General features: G+C 35.4%; 1 protein-coding gene across 1 annotated transcript in view; it reads right to left on the bottom strand.

Annotated features, from left to right (window-relative positions):
• cntnap2b (contactin associated protein 2b) overlaps positions 1-21,070 on the bottom strand; it is a 39,598-nt gene that overhangs the window by 3,244 nt on the left and 15,284 nt on the right. The window contains 23 exon segments of the mRNA XM_042719000.1: positions 1,801-2,031; positions 3,550-3,643; positions 3,737-3,870; positions 4,540-4,740; positions 4,987-5,223; positions 5,353-5,571; positions 6,198-6,368; positions 6,569-6,696; positions 7,486-7,642; positions 8,429-8,513; positions 8,606-8,724; positions 9,358-9,477; positions 9,809-9,915; positions 10,703-10,870; positions 11,948-12,013; positions 12,015-12,090; positions 12,255-12,513; positions 14,787-14,930; positions 16,072-16,256; positions 17,268-17,471; positions 17,831-17,978; positions 19,106-19,299; positions 20,669-20,779. Coding sequence (XP_042574934.1) covers positions 1,801-2,031; positions 3,550-3,643; positions 3,737-3,870; positions 4,540-4,740; positions 4,987-5,223; positions 5,353-5,571; positions 6,198-6,368; positions 6,569-6,696; positions 7,486-7,642; positions 8,429-8,513; positions 8,606-8,724; positions 9,358-9,477; positions 9,809-9,915; positions 10,703-10,870; positions 11,948-12,013; positions 12,015-12,090; positions 12,255-12,513; positions 14,787-14,930; positions 16,072-16,256; positions 17,268-17,471; positions 17,831-17,978; positions 19,106-19,299; positions 20,669-20,779 — 3,558 coding nt within the window.

A 21,070-nucleotide genomic window follows, 5' to 3' on the forward strand; every position in this document is an offset into this window, starting at 1 on the left:
GATGACTAAGAACTCACTAAGAAAATAATTTTAAATGTTATCAAAAAGAATACATTAGGGGTGTGACAAATTCAACAGGAATATCTCTGAACTATGAACTGAGTTAATGTGTTGGTCAACATAGGACACAAATATAAGAGATTTTTATGTTTTGATATCCTTGTGGCAACAATGCAGGCAAAACCTGCTCGGCAGTAATATACTGCAGGAATCCTCTCTACAGGGAAGAAATCACAGATGTCTTTTACTAAAAGTCTGAAGATTTCTCCCAGGCAACCAGGAAAGATCTCTTCAGAAGTGAGAAAACATTTCCTTATGTAGGCATGTCGCAATAATCAATATATCAACTTATCGCACAATATATGTACATGATCTCAATAATTTTTGGTGATGTAATACATCGCCCATCATATTTACTTAAAAGTTAATATCACCATGTTTTTTTTTTGCATTCCACTTGCTTCTGTGTATTTTGGAGCTTCTCGTACATAACATGGTGTAGTCATAAGGCGCTAGTTAAAAAGTGCTTTTACAAGAAAAGTTTCATCTGCAGATATGGATTTGTTTAGGGATCTGTGCATACGGACATCTGACTGCTAAGTAGTGATTGTGTTTTCCAGCAATAGTGTGCACCCTTCATTTACAGAGAAAAGAAAGTCAGGGAAAAATCTGTAGATGGAAAAATTCTTTGTGCATTTTTCTTTTTTTTCCTACTTGTTACTTTACACTTTTTGTTAGAAAAAGTTTATTTACTATTTATTCAAGTTTTTTAAGGTATCTAATATTTTGATACTTAATTTGAATGATCTAAATATATTTAAGAATTAAAAGTTTGTTTTTATTTGGAAGTGTGTAGGACATTATGATTATATATTCAGTAGCATAAAACGGTCTTTAAAATGACAGTAATATCGCTTATCGCAATTACTTCTGGGGCAATTTATCGCACAACAAAAAGTTATTATCGTGACAGGCCTACCCTTATTTGCATCAGATTCATAATGAAATTATGTCCTCAATATCTCCCTCTAGTTTCCCTTAAGGGGTTTGCCTGCTCACATCTGACATAGATCTTTATAATATCCCGCTGATTCAGGTCAGAACACACTTTTTTTTTTAATCTCCATTTTCCATTTGGAGAAATTTAGCCTTACATCACTTGCTCACCAATGGATCCTCTGCAGTGAATGGGTGCCGTCAGAATGAAAGTCCAAACAGCTGATAAAAACATCACACTAATAAAAACATCACAGTTAATTCCTTGTGAAGTGAAAGCTGAGTATAACAAATTCATCATTAAAACATTTTTAACCTCAAACCATTGCTTCTGCTTAAAATGCCTCTGTCTATAATTTTGCTTTCAGAGGACATCTCCTCTGAATCAGAATCAGGTTTAAAAACTAAAACAGCCCAAAACAGCCTTTAATTGATGGACTGGAGTGGTGTGGATTAGTGTGATGTTTTTATCAGCTGTTTGGACTCTCATTTTGACGGCACCCATTCACTGCAGAGCATCCATCGGTGAGCAAGTGACGTAATGCTAAATTCCTCCAAAAGGAAAATGGAGATAAAAAAATTGTGTTCTGACCTGAATCAGTGGGATATTATAAAGATCTATGTCAGATGTGAGCAGGCAAACCCCTTAAGGGAAACTAGACGGCACCCATTCACTGCAGAGGATCCTTTGATGAGCAACTGGTGTAACACAAAATTTCTACAAATCTGTTTTGATGAAGAAACAAACTCAAACTCAAACTCGTTTAAAAAACTTAAAACGTTTTTTAATCATCATTTGGTTACCTGAATCTGGGTCCCAGGGGTCAAAGACCGCAGACATTGGTGGTACTGTGAGTGGAGACGCCCCGCAGTTGGACTCCACTAGGACCCCCTGTATGGAGGCTGTGGAGGGCACTCCGGTCCTCAGGGCTGCCTTCAGCGGGGCGATGCGGTTGAACTGCACTCTGGAGAGACAACCCACGAATCCAGGTGTGTTATATCGCTCTATCAACACCGGATCAATCTGACCTGTTTCTGAAAGACAAAGACAACAGTAGAAAATATAAGATGGTGGAAACAATTTAGTGTGAGTGTGAAAGTAATGATAAAATGTGTTTCAAATCTACAGTATCATCTAAAACAGTAAAAACAGTCATATTGTGAAATGTTATTACAATTTAAAATAACTGTTTTCTATTTGAACATATTATAAAATGTAATTTATTCCTGTAATGCGCAGCTGAATTTTCAGTATCATAACTCCAGTCTTCAGTGTCACATGATCCTTCAGAAATCATTCTAATATGCTGATTTTCTGTTTAAGAAGCATTTAGTATTATCATCAATGTTGAAAACAGTTGTGCTGCTTGATAGTTTTTTTGGAAACAGGTATCTTTGCAAAGCTGATTAAGAGAGAGTTCAAAAGAACTATTTGAAATAGAAATCGTTCATAACATTATACATTTGCTGCCACTATTGATCAATTTAATGCATCCTTGAAGAATAAAAGTATTAACTTATTTTTTCAAAAAAGAAAATTGAACGGTATTGTATATTATGCATAGCCCAACCATTATATCAGATAAATGTTTTTTGTGTGATTGTGTCAATGTTGTTAAAAAGCAATATGCCACAGTTATGGATTCAACAAGTTTGTTTTTCAACATGAACATGATAAAGTTGATGCACTTTTATATATATGAGAAGAGAGAAAACCTTCTTTGTCCTTGATTATCCTCATCTTTTCTTTCTATATATTACTAAACATCACACAAAACATCCAGCTAAAAAAAAACCCAATCACATCTGAAAAATATATGCTAATATTTTGAATATAAAACATTTTATTAATGGTACGTGCAGCATCTAGCAGGTCTTGCAACTTAAATCAAAACACCAGATTTCTCCTTTCTGTCTGTCTCTTTTTCAATCTGCTCAATCAATGTGTAAACCTGACTAACAAACTGTAGATTTCCTTCTGTCTAACCTTGAAGCTACAAATAGCTTGTAAACAATATTACTGCTGCTCAGCTGCTAGGTGTGTGTAATGCAGCTCAGGGCGATCCAGCTCATTTCTGCAGGAAAACCTGGAGACTGGATTGAGATCAGGAGCAGAACCCAGAGCTTTCACGTGATGATGTCAGGGCTTACAGTCAGAGTCCAGATAAAGGAAAAGCAGGAGAGACGTGTTCTTAGTCACTATAGATTGTGACACAATTTTACGTAAGAGTGAGGAGACTTCAGCCAAGTTATTTCATTATATTATTACTATAACTCATTCAGTGATTTTTTTTTTACATTGATAACAATAAGAAATGTTTCTTGAGCAAATCAGCATATTGGAATGACACTGAAAGCTGGAGTAATGGCTGCTGTGCTATATAAAGTAATAATACTTCACAATATTTGTTTTTAGTGTTTTTTTTAGATCAACTAAGCACAGCTTTAATGAGCATAAGAAGAAGTAGTATAGAAAAGGAATATTTGTTAACAGACAGTACACTTAAAAGCCCAAAATGTGATGCTAAAATATGTACATAATAGCCTACTTACCAAAAACTTTTCCAAGGAAAATGGTCTTCACGAGGTTGAACTCAGTGTCCGAGGTTTCAGGAAGAGTGTAGCTCACTGTAGGATAATGATCCACCTGCAATACCACAGACAGACTCTTCAATATCTAATATAACACACACAGTGAAATCATCTTCATCTAGTGGCTCCACTGAGGCAGATACAGCACCTGCAGCTGAACGAGTCTGTCCTGTCGGGTGATGTTGACATTATGAGGCTGACCGTTAGCCATGTTACGATGATTCAGGCTGATCGTGAACGGCTCCCTCAGTCCTCCCAGGTTATAGCGGATCTGTAGAGTACCTAAGGGAAAACAATATTTCATCAGTGTTAAGCGCAAGTATGCAGGGTTAATATCGTTAAAGTGCCCCTATTATGGATTTTTGAAAATGACCTTTCATGCAGTGTGTAACACAGTTCTAAGTGAAAGAAAACATCCTGCAAAGTTTTAAATCTGAAACCGTGTATAAAGTTATTGTCTCTCAAAAGAAAGGGTTGACTCTGAATCATTGAAATTAGTTATTTTTTATACGAATCCCCAGCCGTTTCATGTTGACCTCAACATTAGCAAACCCTGCTTTATCAGGCATTACAGGCATGATGTAATGAAAATGAGACCAATGACCTATCACCGCAGATTAGCGTCATGCAAAGGAGGGGTTTGAAAAAATGAATCACTGAGTGAATCGTTTGGGAGTCGTTGAGCAAGTAAGATAAAAATAAATGCATATTATAAGACAATTGACCTTGCATGCATGTTAACCTATTGTTGGGGACTCCCAAAACCAAAATATGAACCTTTCATAACCCATAATAGGGGCACTTTAATTAAACTAAAACTAAAACCATAAAAACATTTTCATTCAAATAAAATAGCATAAACTTATAAATAACACTGTTTCTAAGCTATTATTAAAAAAGACTTTGCACATCTTATATCCAAAACAGAACATAAATGCAAATGTGTCTCACCATTGTGCCGCAGCACCACGGCCAGGTAGTCCTGTGTCTTGGAGCTAATGTAGATGAGGACAGCAGGTGTGTGGGACGTACTGAAACTAAAGCTCAGCTCCTCACGGGTCAGATTACCCACCGCGCTCGGGACTCCAGAGCTGCTCTCAGACATGAGGTCGTACCTCACCAGGGTCCCGCTCTCAAAATACCCTCCGACATCTAAAATGGGATTTAATTTATTTTAATACAAAAAGTACACTAGATTACTGCTTCAAAGTGTATTTAACTGAATCCAATCAAACTGGTCCAAATTGGCTTGTAGTCCATGTCTTTTAGCTTTGACATCATTTGTATATGCTAATGTGCTCCTAAAAGATGAGATTCGTGCATTGCAATATATTTGTTGCCCATTAGCCCATTGAATTATTTATGTTACGTACTAATTATGTAAGATAATTGCAATACCATCATTGCAGAAAGGCCCGTCGAAGGCGGTCAGACTGCAGTCGCACGAGTATCCGTTGTACTTCTCTATACATTTCCCTTCATTCTGGCAAAGCATCCCATAGCTGCTGCAGTGACCCGAGCATCCAGGCTTCACCCCTGGTGTGACCTTTGCCCTCCCTTCAAGGTCAAGTGTCACTCCATTGACTTTTAGGACACGAATGCAGCCCAGAAATCCTCTCTGCCCCCCTGAGGCACCTAAAGTGTAACAGCAACACAGATATAATGAAATCTAAAATGTTAACACTTGACATTGAGGTAATTAGATACACAAGTAAAATAATTCTACTAAACTTCTATTTCCCAAACATCTACCAAATTGCTTACCTACAAACAGCTGGCTGAAGAGCTGCAGGCGGGTGTGGCCCTGAGGCGGGGCTGACCGCGCCTCCCTATGCACCTTGTCCAATCGCAAAACGGCCTCTTTAATATTCCGCTCCGCCTCCACCCTGTGCCACTGGTCATCATTGAGGGGTGTAGATGAGCGTACGGTTAATTCCACCGGCCCGTTGCCCACATCAAATGAGAATGACACCACTGTAGCAGCTGTGGGAAGCAGTGTTGTTATTGTTAACTAAAACTATTAAAAGCTATTTAAAAATTAAAAATCTAATGAAATGAAACAGAAATAAAATATAAATAGTAGATGAAAACAATCTTTAAAAATTTTGTTTGGATATTGGAAATGATGCCTTTGCAACTAAGATTTAAGTTGAAGTTTAAGTACTAAAATTAGTCAAACTGAAATAAAGCTAAAAAGTTTCAATAATTTAAATGTAGTTCAAATAAATAATAATAATAATATAAATGAAAAAGCATAAAACAAAATCAGCAAATTTAATTAAAAAAATAAATGATTACAAATTTATTTTTTCTCAATTAAAATAAATTAAAATAAATTAATTTTAATAAATTAAAATAAAAAACTGAAACTATAAAAATAAATGCTAATTAAAAATAAATACTACAGTGGTTTAAATCTAAATCTAAATAGTATAAAACTATAATATTAAAAAAACACTGGTGGAAAGATAACTGTAATTTACTTCCTCTATCTGATAAATAAAGAAACTCAAAGCACAGTTCTTAACAATATGCAGATAAGACAGGATTCGTTGAGGGCTGTACTGCAATCCTACTCAAGATGAGGTGATAAAAGTATGTGGACTTACATTTGAGTTCTAAGCGAATAAAATCCGGATTGCCCAGGATTTCTAGAAAGACACCATGAGAGGCTGAAGTCTTAAAATAGAAGGAGACGTCTGCGCTGGTCTCGGCTTGGAAGGTGGGAAAATGAAGATAAGATGCAGGTGTGTTGAAGGATGCTGCGTTCCAGAAGTGACCTATAAAAGAAACACACTGACAACTCATTAGATCTCTGTTTTGGTCAAATTAAGAGCTGCAGAATATGCATTAAACATAATCTGAGGTTATCAACCTAACATTTCACATCGATTTTAAGGGTAGGTTACAGTTAGTTCTGAGGATAGGCCTGTGATTGTTTGTGTGTTGTTGATATATTTTTAAGCATTTCTGCACTTACGATCTCCCTGACAGCGCAGCGGCCCCACGGTGAGTCTGGCTTCAGATCCAGAGCGGTGTACGTCACCAACCACCACCTGACTGACAGGCAGATGGTCCTTATACATCAACATACCAGCATCTTCTTTCCTGGAGAAACAAACACGATGCAGAGGAAGAATTATGGACCACAAGGGGGCAGTATAGCATTGTGCAATGCAGCAGAGAAGAGCTGGAATATTAGCGTACTGCTTACTGCATACTGCACACTGTCTAGTATGTAAAAATGTGCAATAATTTATTATGCTAATCCAGCGAAAGGCATTCTATTATACATAAATATGGTTATTATGCATTTTAGTTCACAGATTCATGGAGGAGGTATTAAAAATTGTGGTTGTTTTTGGAAATTTAAGTTGAGCGCATTGCATTTCCATGCATAAAGAAAATTTGTATGTTGTGCACTACACAAGCTACTATTCAAATGTTTTGGGTCATTAAGATTTTTAAAAAGAAATAAATACTTTTATTCAGCAAGAACACATTAAATTGCTTAAAATTAACAGTTAAACTTAATATTAATATAAAAAAATTAATAAAAATAAACTCAACTTTGTATTCATCAAAGAATCCTGTAAAAATGACCACAGTTTACAATAAAAATATTAAGCAGCACAACTGTTTTCAACATAATATTCAGAAATGTTTCTTATGCAGCAAGATACCCAAACTTTTGAATGGTACTAAATATTACTGCAAAAGTGTAGTATGGTAGTAAGCAATTCCAACAAACTCTGGATAATCAAAGCATCCAATATAACTATGAGGCCACCAGGACTGTGTATAGCTGGCTTTTCTCTCTGTCTTCTGCAAAATGCCATCTAGCGTGTAAATCCTACTAATTTCCTTTAGCAAAACGAGAAGGGCATAAGATCTCACCATTGACTCAGATCTGCATCACAGTTGCAGTAGTATCTTGGATCTGTGCAGTTGCGTTCAATGCCACAGGCACATTTCTGCACACCTGGTCCTGAGCCGCCCCAGTAAAAGTGCTTCTCATTTCCCCTGCCGACCCACCATGTGAATGGAGAGCCGTCTAAGAAAAAAAACATAAAAAAAATTTTTTGTCATCCTCAGGCCATTCAAGATGTTTGGATTTATTTCTTCATGGGAACAGATTTGGATAAATTTAGCATAACATTACTTTCTCGCCAGTGGATCCTCTGCAGTGAATGGGTGCCGTCAGAATGAGAGTCCAAACAGCTGATAAAAACATCACAATAATACACAAGTAATCCACACCTCTCAAGTCCATTCATTAACATCTTGTGAAGCAAGAACCTGAGTGTATATAAGAAACAAATCCATCATTAATGTGTATTAACTTTAAACTGTTGCTTCTGGCCAAAATACCACTCCATAATTCATAATAATGATTCTTCCGGTGAAAAAATCCATTCACTTGTTGTTCTCTCAGATCAAAAGTAAGCATATTTGTTTAGAACTGTTTTGGACTGTTTTTGCTTGCAAATAGTGTTTACTATCAACACTTTAAAGTTAAAATGCCTTATTGAACGATTTGTTTCTTACAATCATGCCTTTAAGACATTAACTGTTGGACTGGAGTGGTGTGGATTACTTGTGGATTTTCGTGATGTTTTTATCAACTCTCATTCTGACGGCACCCATTCACTGCAGAGGAAACATTGGTGAGCAAGTGATGGAATGCTACATTTATTCAAATCTGTTCTGATGAAGAAACAAACTCATAAACTCATCTCGAATGGCCTGAGATTGAGCACATTTTCAGCTAATTTTCATTTTGGGTGAACTATTCCTTTAAAGCAACTAAATGTTTTTATGAGTTTTTAGCATCATTTACCTGTTGAGTTGAGCAAGCGTGATTTGTAGCACATGTACGCCACATGCTGCTCGCAGAACTCAGCGCTGCTGGTGACGGCGTTCACCTGAATCACAAAAACATGAGCAGCTCTGCAGGTGAGCACCACATTCAGCATCTGTTGGTTAGGTGTAAAAGTTTTCATTGTTAAATTCACACCTGTTCAGCAGACATGCTGTAACTGAGTGTGAGCACAGTCTTGTCTTCAGGTCTGGAACCCGATGACACAGAGCTTTGAGCTGGAAGGTCATTCACAACGGTTGTCCACACTTTGTCTTCTGAAATACACAGTATATACAAGTGTACTAGTCAGTGAGTATTCAGGTATTGATATATTTCTATGATATGCACATTTGGAGAAACCATTGGATGTTTTTGTTGCTTAAAGGTGTAATATCACATTTTAATAATATATTCCACAACAAACAATGTGTACACAGTGAAATGAAACATATAATGTTAGTAAGGTTTTATAATGTTATTTAAGGTTTCATGCACCACAGTCATAATTTAGTCATTTCTTTGGTACCAAAGGGGTCACTGATACGTGAATGTGGGAGATTATGTGTTAATGTATTCCTTGTTATGACAATGAATATATTAACAACTTCAGATGTGCATGCTACAGATAAACCCACTAATATTTTGTTTTGTTTTAAATTTATAGAAATATATATATTTCTATAAATATATTTATTTAAAAACATATATATATATTTATTTTTAATAAAAAATATATATTTAAATATTTGATATATTCTTATATAAATATATTTAAATATATTTATATAATACAAACAACTTTATATGTGCATACTTCACATCATCCTGCTGATATTGTGTTTTGTTTTAAATATTTCATATATATTCAGATTTTTTTTTTAATATATTTTTTCATATATGGTTCTGACCCATCATATTGCAGGTGACTCTGAATGGCTCGAGGGGTCCGCTGCTGTCCGGATCGATCCAGTATGTGTTTGAGCTTCGGCCCAAGTGTTTGTACTCCTCACAGGACTGCTCGTACATAGCTGCAGAAACACACATCTACGCATCAAAACAGCCACCACTGCAAGAAAATCTACAATGCTTCATTTCTGAGGACTAGTCAGCGAAATAAATCATAAAATAAATATCCTAGCATAATAATGACGATTCCAAACCAAATCATTACAGGTTCTTTAAATCAGTTATTTTTTTCCCCTGTTCTTTAGGACACAAGTATGCTGATGGCTTATAGAAAGTTCTTTGTGAAGCTCAAAATGTTGATTGATGCAGCAAGAGTCTATTTGCTATTGCTACATAGCAGCAGCTTCAGAGAAATAAGAATCAAAATATGCTCAAATACTTTAGAAGGCTTACAGTTGTGGCAGGTTGCACCAGAGTATCCAGTGCCTTCACAGGCACATTTAAACATATCTCCAGTTTGAGAGCACTTGCCTCCATGTTCACAGTGGTTTGGCACACATCTGGAAAAAAAGAGAGATTAAAGAAACTGGAAATGACTAGAAGCTTTACTGCTTTTTTACTGATGTTTTGCATTTAAAAAGTAAGCTAGGGTTAAGAGATAAGCAAAAATGTTAACAAAGCATAAAACTTGACAAGAAAATGTGTAGTCGACCAAATTTTATTTAGTCGGTTGGTTGCAGGAAAAAAAGTTTCAGGTTGACACTTTCTGAAGTAATGCCACTTTGAGAAGCTGCACTGTTGAGTCATTGCCCTGTTTGATAATGTTTGCTCTTTGTAGCTCTATAAAACCTAATTTCCACAGTCTGCAGAAGTATCAGATCAGCGGAGAGGTTCCCCTGATCCTGCATGTTAACACAGTCATCCTGATCAAACGAGGGCAGGACACGTGACAGAGCTTTGAGGAACTCCTGCTGAAGAGAGTCAGATGTGGCTTGCATAAGCTCTCTGAAGCAGCTTTAAAAAAGACTCTAAAAAAGCAACCTGTGGCACGACTTCAGGAACGTCTTATTGGTTTTTGGGCAAAAAATGACAATCCAAATACAACAGCGGCTTCATTAGTTTGCAGAGTCATCCGTGAGAGCGCAGTGCAGTGGGTTCATGAATGAATATGGATGGGTACGGATGCTTGACTTTATCGTGGGGAGATGTGACATTACCATATGAAAAGCAATGCTGTAAGTGGATCGCCTGTTGACTTTTACAAAGCAGATTATGCATAAACCTGTAAAACAGTTGTGGTTGTATGAAAATTCAATTCAGTGCAAGTCCATGCTGACAATGCATTACCTGTCTATGATGGCACACATATCCAGACTGACGTTCTCAAAGCTACCCAGCATGCCTTGCTCCACAGACTGCAGTTTGACCAACTGGTCATCGACATGTATGAGCTGCATGCAGCCCTGAAAGGAGCGCTGTGATGGAGAAAGGTCTGTCCGCGGGAAGTATCCTGCACATGGTGACAAGGAAATTAAAATCTGTACTCTCAAATGTGCAGTCATGCAAAGCAGATCAAGCCTTTCTAGGAAGATGCTTGCATTCAAGTATCCATCAGCATTGAATTTAATATTAATTGAATTGTTTTTGTATAAACAAGTATATATTTATATAAGGGATGTACTGATGTATGGGCCAATAATCTGTATCGGCTGATACAGTAAAAGCAATTAACTGCATTATCGGCTACTGTTTAAAAACAAATGATGATCAGGACCGATTACATCCTGTCAATCAAAAGGGGCCGGAAAAACATGTCAGACAGCAACTTGTGTGAAGAAAATATTTTAATGAATTAACGCAGCACCGTTAACACAGGTTCTGTTTGAACCTATGAATTGCCCATATTTCAAGGGTTGCCAGATCCACGGTTTTCCCTTCACCAAACATTATTTGTAGCAAACGGTTCATTAGTTAGCCATAATAAACACTGTAGGGAGCTTATTTACTGTTAATTAATTTATCTATGTTTGAATAAATGTCATGAAGGCAAGATTTTATGAAAACTGCGATATGTACAAGTGAGTTGCATACAAATATTTTTATTTGAGTGTGATTCTAATATCTGAAAATAAACAGCATTGAACATGATTTAACCTCTAATATTATGTACCAAATCGAGAAGGCTCCCTGTATAGTTGGAGCATAGGTTAAATTTAGTATCGGTGCATCTCTAATTGTGTGTGTGTAGGTATCTGTGTGTGTGTGTGTGTGCGTGGATAGATAAATAGATAGATAGATAGATAGATAGATAGATAGATAGATAGATAGATAGATCAAAATACAAATTTCCAAAAATTTCTTAAATATACACATGTATATGTATGTATATTTATATATACATATAAATGCACACAGTACACACATAAATTATGTAAACAAACTTATTTTGGATGCGATTAATTGCGATTACTCAATTTGACAGCTCTAATATATATAAAAATAATAAACCATTTTAGTTTTTTTAGTTTTTTTTTTTTTTTTTTTCAAATAAAAACACTTCATAGAGGTGGTTTGTACAGTTACCTCCGAAGAAAGTAGTATTCTCCTGTAGTGATGTTATGAATGGGGATAGGATCTCTCTGTGTGGATATCTTGTCTATTTTTGGTGGTCATGGTGGTGATTTTTTGTGGTGGGAAGTGAACACTGTGCCACTGTCCATCATTAAGACCAGAACCTGGACAGAAGCAATGGCCAAATCAGATTTTTTGTGTATTTGTGTGTGTGTGTGTTTTACTGGTTGATATGATAGTTAAGGTGTTTCAAGCTAGTTTCAAGCTGAAACTACAGAAAGTCTAGAAACAGAGAGCTCTGGATGTGCGTCTTTAGGTGTGATGTTACCTGAGGATATGTCCACGCGTGTGTTCTTGCCCAGTGTGACGTAGATGTGGACAGTAACTTTTCCCTCCACCAGACTGACCTCCACCCCTCCAGGCATGAGCGGGGTAAAGAACAGCAGGCCGCTGGGGTTCCACGTCCGAAACTGCAGTCGGACGGACACCGTGTCTTCATCGGTCCGACCCAGAAGCTGCAAGGAGCTGGTGGAGTTAAAGAAGGCAGGGAACGTGCGTGATTCCGCACAGGAGAACGTCAGGTTATGCTGGAATGGGAAAAGCAGATGAAATTAAAATTATAAAACATTTCAAATAAAAGTGTTTATCAAGGAGTTCAACATACACTACTACAGGAATGATCACAACTTTACAGTATTTCAGAGGACAGATTGATTTAAGAGGGAGTTTTAATCAGGAAACCTGGAAAGGACCCTACTGGAAAAACCAGCTAAAACCAGCTTAAGGTGGTAGATGGTTTTGTCTAGTTTCTAGCTGGTCCACAGTGGTCTTAAATGTCTGGTATCCCAGCCAGTGGTTAAAGCAGCTTAAAGGGTTAGTTCACCCCAAAAAAGGAAAATTAGGCTGCATTTTACTCACCCCCGAGGCATCCTAGGTGTATATGACTTTCTTCTTTCAGACGAATCCAGTTGGAGTTATATTAAAAATTGCACAAAGCACACCTCATACGTCATCCGCCCGGAACTGCTTCCGTTTACAACAGTGAGTGCAAGCTAGATTCAAGTGGTTATAATGTTTTGAATATGGATATTTTTCTTACAAAAACGCATCGATTCGCTACAGGAGGTCTTTGTTCACCCCCCAGAGCTGTGTGAGACATTTTTTTTTATGGAAGGGCGCTTTTTATTTCATGTCTTTTGGACTGAAGAAATGCAACACCCACTGACTGCAACGATAGAGCTTGGAAGATCAAAGACAATTTTTAATTTCGTCTGAAAGAAGAAAGTCATATACACCTAGGATGCCTCAGGGGTGAGTAAAACACAGCCTAATTTTCATTTTTGGGTGAACTAACCTTTTAAGGTTGGCAGACCACCTTAGACCAGGAAAAGCAGCTACCATGTTTCAAAACTTCACTCAGTCACCTTAAACTGGTACAAACTGTATTTTCCAGCACAGAAACGGACTGTCATTATGTAGTCACTGTGAAAAATCACACAACACGCACAGAGAGTGACAGCACTTCTCAATGAATGTCTGTCGTCACACACAGCACTGTGGGAAAGGTTCAGGAAGCCTCTGTTTATGACTGAGGTTAGCGCAGGGAGAGGAACTGTATCTACTGATTATTTAATGAAGCTGCAAACCTTCAGGAGCTGAGCTTACTGTAAACAATTCAAAGAATCGAGTTAGAGAAATCACAGAACAGAATGGCTAAAATATGTATTATTAAGAAAGCAAATGAAAGGAAATTTTGATTTCTTGTCAGTTGTAACCAGACATAATTAAATATTTTAAAGCAGTGTTTCTCAATTTAGGGGCTGTGGCTTAAAATAGTTAAATATAAGAAAAAACATGCTAAATCAAATAAAATCCGTGATGAAAATTATTATTTTTCTTAATTTGTTCTAACATAATTTTTTATTTAAAAAACAGGATTTTTGTGGTCTTGAAAAAAAACTGGATTAAGGACTTTTTAAAAGTGACATTTCGATACCAAGAAATGTCACTGACATTAATAAAATCTCAAAACTCAAAATATTGTCTTTCTAGTTTTCCAAAATGCTATGAGTATATAGTATTGTAAATTTATTTTTTAAATATTATATTTAAATAATATTTATTTATATATTTTATATAAAGAATATAAAACATTTTGAGTAGAAACTACTGAGAAATGTGTGTGTTAGAATAAAAATAATAATAAAAAACATATCCTAAAATAAAATATAATACAGTAATATAATTATTATAATTCTCTCAAAATCTGTGATGTTTATTTCAGAATCAGGGTTCATGCAGTCTTGGAAAACCTGGATATTTTAAAAAGTTTTGAAAATGACCTGGAAAAATTATGGAAATCTTATGGAAGTGTCTACAATAATTACACATTATTTTCTAGTTACATCAAGCTCCAAAACATTTTATTGAGTAGAAATTGCCACCTGTAAGTTTTCCTTATCCTATAAGCTTAACCTCATCCCATATGTCATATAAATGTATTATTGAACTCAGAAGAACATTCAGTTTTTTATTCTTCTGAAATTATTAAATTTAATTATTTAGATTTTAATATAATTTAACATAACGTAAACTTATTTTAATTATTGAATTATTTGTTTTACATTTTTTATCAAAATTATTTGAATAAGTTGACTGTCCCAGTTTCTGTCAATAAAACAGTTTGAAAACAAGCAGCTTTGTGATTACAGCAGAAGTACCAGAAATATCTTGGTCTTGGAGCAACGTAACACCCAGCAACAGCAATTCCTCTGTGAAGCTCCTGAATTATCTCCACAAGGCACTGGAGAGCTCTGCAGTGTTCATTTGATAAAAATAGACATGCAAATTTGGCACGTACGAAGCTGGAGGTGTCTACTTTTCTCCTGCGCACGAGGTTAGTGATGTTGTCCCCGTTGTAATGAATGGCCTCCATGCAGCCGATGTAGTTCTCTCTGCCCCCTGAGCTGGGCTTGGCAGACACTGGCATCCCTCCAAATGTAATCTGGGAAAAGACACCAAGGTACAGTGAAAGTTATAGTCATCTATAATACAGACAGCTGAATATTAATCTCATCTAATCTTATCTACGCTATCTATCTGTTTGAATAAACGCAACCCAGTGAATGCTATCATTAGTGTACTAAAGACTCAAATCCCAGAAGCACTGGGGTAAAATGATGAAACGGAGCGGGGGAGAGCTGTAAATGAAACGTGAGAGGGAAGACTGAGACTTTATTACATAATATGCAAATATGTAATTGTGTGATTGTCTTTTCGGTAATCATAAATGGATTCGTTTTTTTTTTTTTGGTATCATTAAGGTACTTTTAGTAATATTTTCAATTAGATGTTATTTTCACATTTTCTGTTAAGGCTTATTATAGTTACCTAAGACCAGAACTGAAACAGAAATTAAAACCATAAAAAAACATTGTTACTTAAAATAAAATAAACATTAACTGGAAAAAACAAACAAACAAACAAACAAACAAACAAATAAATAAATAAATAAAGATATATATTAGTGCTGTCAAATGATTAATAATTTCATTCAAAATAAAAGTTTTTGTTTACATAATATATGTGTGTGTACTGTTTATATTTATTACATATATATAAACACACACACATGCATGTAAATATTTTAAGCAAGTTTAGTTAAGCAAGATTTACAAAAATATAAATAAATAAAAATCAGAACAAAAATTAATAAAACTGATACATGTCTATATATAAAAAACGACAAAAAAATATAAAAAGTATAAAATATAGAAAGAATATAAAAAGAAAATATAAAAATAATAACTGATTCAAACTATTAATAAAAATACAATACAATACAAAAAATACAATAGTATCTCAATGATGCTAAAATAACATGGATGTGGTTTTTGTCTATACAGTTTTTATTAATTTTTACTTTAGTTGATTTTTTTATGTTGCCTTTATTCATATTATTTCACTAATTGTACAGTATGTTTCATTTTGTTTTATTTCAAGTAATGAAAACTAAATAATACAGATAAAATATTTATTTAAGAATATAGTTGCCTGACCTCCCAACCGTATTTAATGATGAAAAATCCTATAAATTCCTTGTGATTTTACAAAACATCTAGATTTATTTGAAATCTGTCATTTACTTCGTTGTCCAGGTCGAGATTGTCAAACTCTCCATTGGTGCGGAAGCTCTGCGTGTGCTGGTCGAGCGTGAAGTTAACACTGCGTCTGTAGCGTTCGATCAGAACAGAGTGCCAGTGGTCGTCATCCAGCAGACTGCCGCTGGACACCGATGTGTGACCCTGAATGGAGCCGTACTGATTACTGCCTGAAATAGACACAAGCGTCAAAAGCCATTAGTGAAATGGGTCAGACAGGTCAAACAGGGATCCTTTCTACAATGGCTAAGGAGACAAAAAATAACCCTCATACCAGCAAGTTTTGCATGCTGTCGATCATAGAACAAAACAGATGTACAAAAAGTCTATTTAGATCTATTTGTGACCCTGGAGAACAAAAAAAGTAGTAATGGTGGTCTTTTTTTATATATTATGTGATGTGGAAATATATTTGAAAATCTGGAATCTGAGGGTGCAAAAAAAAAGAAAATTGCGTTTAAAGTTAAAGTTGCCCAAATGAAGTTCCCAGCAATGCACATTACTAATCAAAAATTAAGTTTTGATATATTTACGGTAGGAAATTTACAAAATATCTTCGTGGAACGTGATCTTTACTTAATATCCAAATGATTTTTGGCATAAAAGAAAATTTTAACCCATACAATGTATTGTTGGCTGTTGCTACAAATATCCCCGTGCTACTTATGACTGGTTTTGTGCTCCAGGGTCACTTTTAAAAGTTTGGGGTTGGTAGGATTTTTTAATGTTTTGGAAAGAAGTCTCTCATGCTCACCCAGGCTGCATTTATTTGATCAAAAAATACAGTAAAATCATTAAAATTTAAAAATATTATTATATTATTACAATTCAAAATATCTGTTTTCTATTTGAATATATTTTAAAATGTAGTTTATTTTTTGTGATGTGCAGCTGAATTTTCAGCATCATTACTCCAGTCTTCACTGTCAAATGATCCTTCAGAAATCAGTCTTATATGCAGATTTGCTGCTTAAGAAACAATGCTTATTATTATCAATGCTGCAAACTGCTTCATATTTTTGTGGAAAAGAACAGCATGTATTTGAAATAGAAATATTAAGATTATAAATGTTTTTAATGCTACTTTTAATCAATTGAATGCATCCTGATGGACGAAAAGTATTAATTTCTAAGTAAAAAGAGTAGTGTGTCACTGTCACTCTCTGAGTGAAATCTTTTACCCAGGTTGATCTGCAGCAGGAGTTTGGCTTGCTGCAGCTCTAGAGTGATATAATCGCCCTGCTGTCCCTCTCCGTGCAGCAGAATGCCGTCTCCTTTAGTGGTCTTAAACTTCAGTGATATCACGTCCTTCAAGATCTTCATCTTTTTCTGTCTAAATCGATAGGAAATCACTCCCTGGCCGTCAAAGCTGATCACATCCGCCCCTGAACGCAGGAATATGGGTCAGTCACAAATAAACATATGAAGAACACTTTCTCCAGTCAAAACAAGTTTATGATGCAACAGCGGTGAAACTAAGCATGTTTGCTTTCAAAGGGGCCATATCATGAATTATTATGCAGAATTATCCTTGATCTTGAAATAAACATTTCATATGTATTATATACACTGTATATAAAAGAGCCTATTATTGAAGAATATTGCAACTGTATTGGACCAAACAAAAAGTGAGCAATGCATAAAGAGGTTTGGTAATAAAAGGGTTAAAATTATTCAAATGTATAAAAATGACGCCTCAAAGTTGTGTGAAAGATACATCAAGGATCAATTCCACAACACTCACAGTAAGCGCAGCCATAGAGCTCCACTCTCAACCCAATTCTCCCCTCCTCACTGCAGTCCAGCGGGATGAAACGCACAAATCGGGCCACGAAAGGGTGCTGGAGTTCATGGCGCACGGCCCGCTCTGAGTTCCAGTTACCTGAAAATGTCTGAGGCGGGAAGAAGGGAAGTACACTTTATAAAGGCATCGAGAAAACCTCCTCCTGTGAGTGAGACACTCCATTACTGAGGGTTCTGCGTACACAGATCAATACAACAGGCTCTCCAAGCATATTTCCAGGAGAACTTGCCTTTACATCTAAATTTATTGTCATAAGCACTGTTTATGAAAGGAGGGAAATATGTGTGCAGTAATGTGTCATGAGGAATGAGTGTAATTGCATTTACAAATCTTGAGATAAAAGTATGTCAGCTTTTGAAAATTTGAAATATAATCCATTTATGAGGCAGTTTTTGAAATTGGTAATGCTATGGAGGATATAATAAGAAAGTGAAAAATGGAATTCTTTTCCTAGAGAGCAGAGATTTAACTGAGTGCAAATGGAGACTTTTAAATTGTTTCTCAGGGAACAAAGTTAATAATAAAAATAAACTTGCCCAAGTCTCCAGCTTAGCAGAGAAAGAATTACAGAATTTCAGAATAGATTTCATAAATGTCTCAAACTGTGCTCAACAATAAAATGATTTCAGTATGAACTCCAGCTTGAACACTATCCACATTATTTTTATAGCTTTATACGTGTTCTTTTTATTGTCATTTATTTACTATTAAGGTATTTAATAATAAGGTATTTAATTAAGGTATAAGCTTTTATTTTTATATTTTCAGTTTTTATTTTAATTTTTAGTTAAAGTTTTAGCAATTATGTTTTGTGCTTCTGTCATTTTTTATTATTTGTTTTTTATATATATTTTTTTTATTTAGCTTTAATTTAATGTTTATTTTATTTATAAAATAAAATTATCTTAAAATTATTTCAGGATTTTTTTTTCATCTAATATTTAGATTTTATTTTATTTTAACTTCAACTAGTTTTAGGTTGTTCTATACTCTTAAAGTCTCATATGTGTCTCTTTTTGTAGTTTGCACTTAATTTAAAAAGAAAGAAGATTATGAAAGTTTGACTGTCCAATATCTTGGAAAAGTTTCACTTTTGGCTAAACCTATGTGGGTCAGTTTATATGACACAGCAGCAGCTGTTAGTGTCAGATTTGGTAACCCAAAAACAAGATTTATTTCCTGAGCTATAAATCACAGTTGTCCCTGTAAACTCACCCATATGTTGCTGTCCTGCCGATACGGCTTCCAGTTACTTCCCGTGTCACTGTAGAGGAGCCTGTAGTGTTTTGTCCAATCAGAGCTGCTGTATCTGCCCTGTGTTGCTATGGCAGTGATCTGTTTCCTGGCCCTGAGGTCCACCTGTAGCCACTGGTACCTGTCGGAATCTGACGGTGACCATCCTCCATTGCCTTAGAAATACAAAGCACACGTCAAATCTGATGTGTGAAAACAGCACATGCTGCCAAGCTTGAATTACGATGCTTTAGTCCACACCCCAGTGCCATAATGCTCCATTAGCACTATACTTCCTTAGAGGTAGCTAGAATGTGCATTAATATTCATTATAATCTATAGAGATGTTTTTCTCCATTTTGCAATCTAAGCAAAACCTAATGCATCCTTTATACTTTATCTGCAGTTAATCTCACATCACATCTCCGCCTAAATGTCAACTAATGAGGAGAGGCAGTGGCATACAGGCTGTCCAGAATAGCCATACTATTCTTACAATTTCTGCAGTATGCACATTTCCTTTATGCATTTACTGACCTGTTATTATACAAAAGTGAAAACTGCACAGAATGCATGTCCCACAATGCAGTGCACTTGACAAGATGTTACACTTCCAGTGTAAGGAATGAAGCTGGAGGTGACTGAAGGCATTGTTTTTAAATTTGTGACTTATTATTGGACCATAAAGTGGAACATTTTTATACAAAATTGGACTAAAATGCAAATATATGTCAACAGTTTGCATGCAAATGAACTGTTATTTAACTGAAATTATAAATAGACAGCATTGGCAACCAAATAATTTATGTGAAACAGCGTAGATACTTCACATACTATTTTTTTTTATATGAGGGAAGTATACAGTGTACATAAATTTGCAGTTTTTTTTTAAAGAAATGAATATTTTTATTCAGCAAGGACAAATTAAATTGATGAAAAGTTACAGTAAGGACATTTATAATTTTACAAAAGAATTTTATTTTAAAGAAATGTTGTTCTTTTGAACTGTCTATTCGTCAAAAAATCCTGGGAAAAATGTAGCACGGTTTCCAGACAAATATGAAGTGAATATGAACTGTTTTTAAAATCAGTAATAATAAGAATGTTTCAGTAAACCAGCATCTTACAATGACTTCTGAAGGGTCATGTGATATTGATGAAGCCTGGAGTGATGATGCTGAAAATTCAGCTTTGCATCACAGGAATACATTTTTAAATATATTAAAATAGAAAAACGTTATTTATATTGCAACAATATTTCATAATATTACTGTTTTACTATAAATTCTTTGAAAAACAATAAAACATCTTGGCGCAGTTGCGCTTTGGGTGTCCGGAGATCAAATCCCACCTCGTGGACCTTTCCCATTCCTACCCCCATCTCTCTCTCCCACTCACCTCCTGTCATATCTATACTGTGCTGTCATGTAATAGTGCAAAATGGAAAAAAGAAAATAGTATAGTTTCAATATTTTTGATGTGTAGTATACAGTATGCAGTGAACTATTATTCCATTCTAAACACAGCCACAGAGCTCTTCCTCACCTACTCTCCTGTTGAGTTTTGCATAGCCAGCGCCAAAATCAGCTGCCAACACGGAGGAGCTGGTGAAGGCGCTGTAGGGAAGGGGTGAAGCCAACACCTCATCACACCTCTCTGGAATAAAACAGAAAAACATATGCTTGAAATATTTCTTAAACATACTGTACATACAGTAACAATCATACAAGAACACAGTCATTCATACGTTTGCTTCTGATAGAACATTCCTTTAATATGATAGATATCCACATGACTGTGTGTTGTAAATCTCCTCTTCAGTACAATCTGACATTGCATGCAGTTTTTATATTTGCTGTTCTGTTATGTTACAGGTGTCTTTTTTCCACATTTAGAACAGTCAGAATGAATCTACTTGATTTCTGTCCCTGTGCATTATACATAAGA

Source organism: Cyprinus carpio, chromosome B2 (genome assembly GCF_018340385.1).
Source record: "Cyprinus carpio isolate SPL01 chromosome B2, ASM1834038v1, whole genome shotgun sequence".
In the NCBI taxonomy this organism is placed as follows: domain Eukaryota; kingdom Metazoa; phylum Chordata; class Actinopteri; order Cypriniformes; family Cyprinidae; genus Cyprinus; species Cyprinus carpio.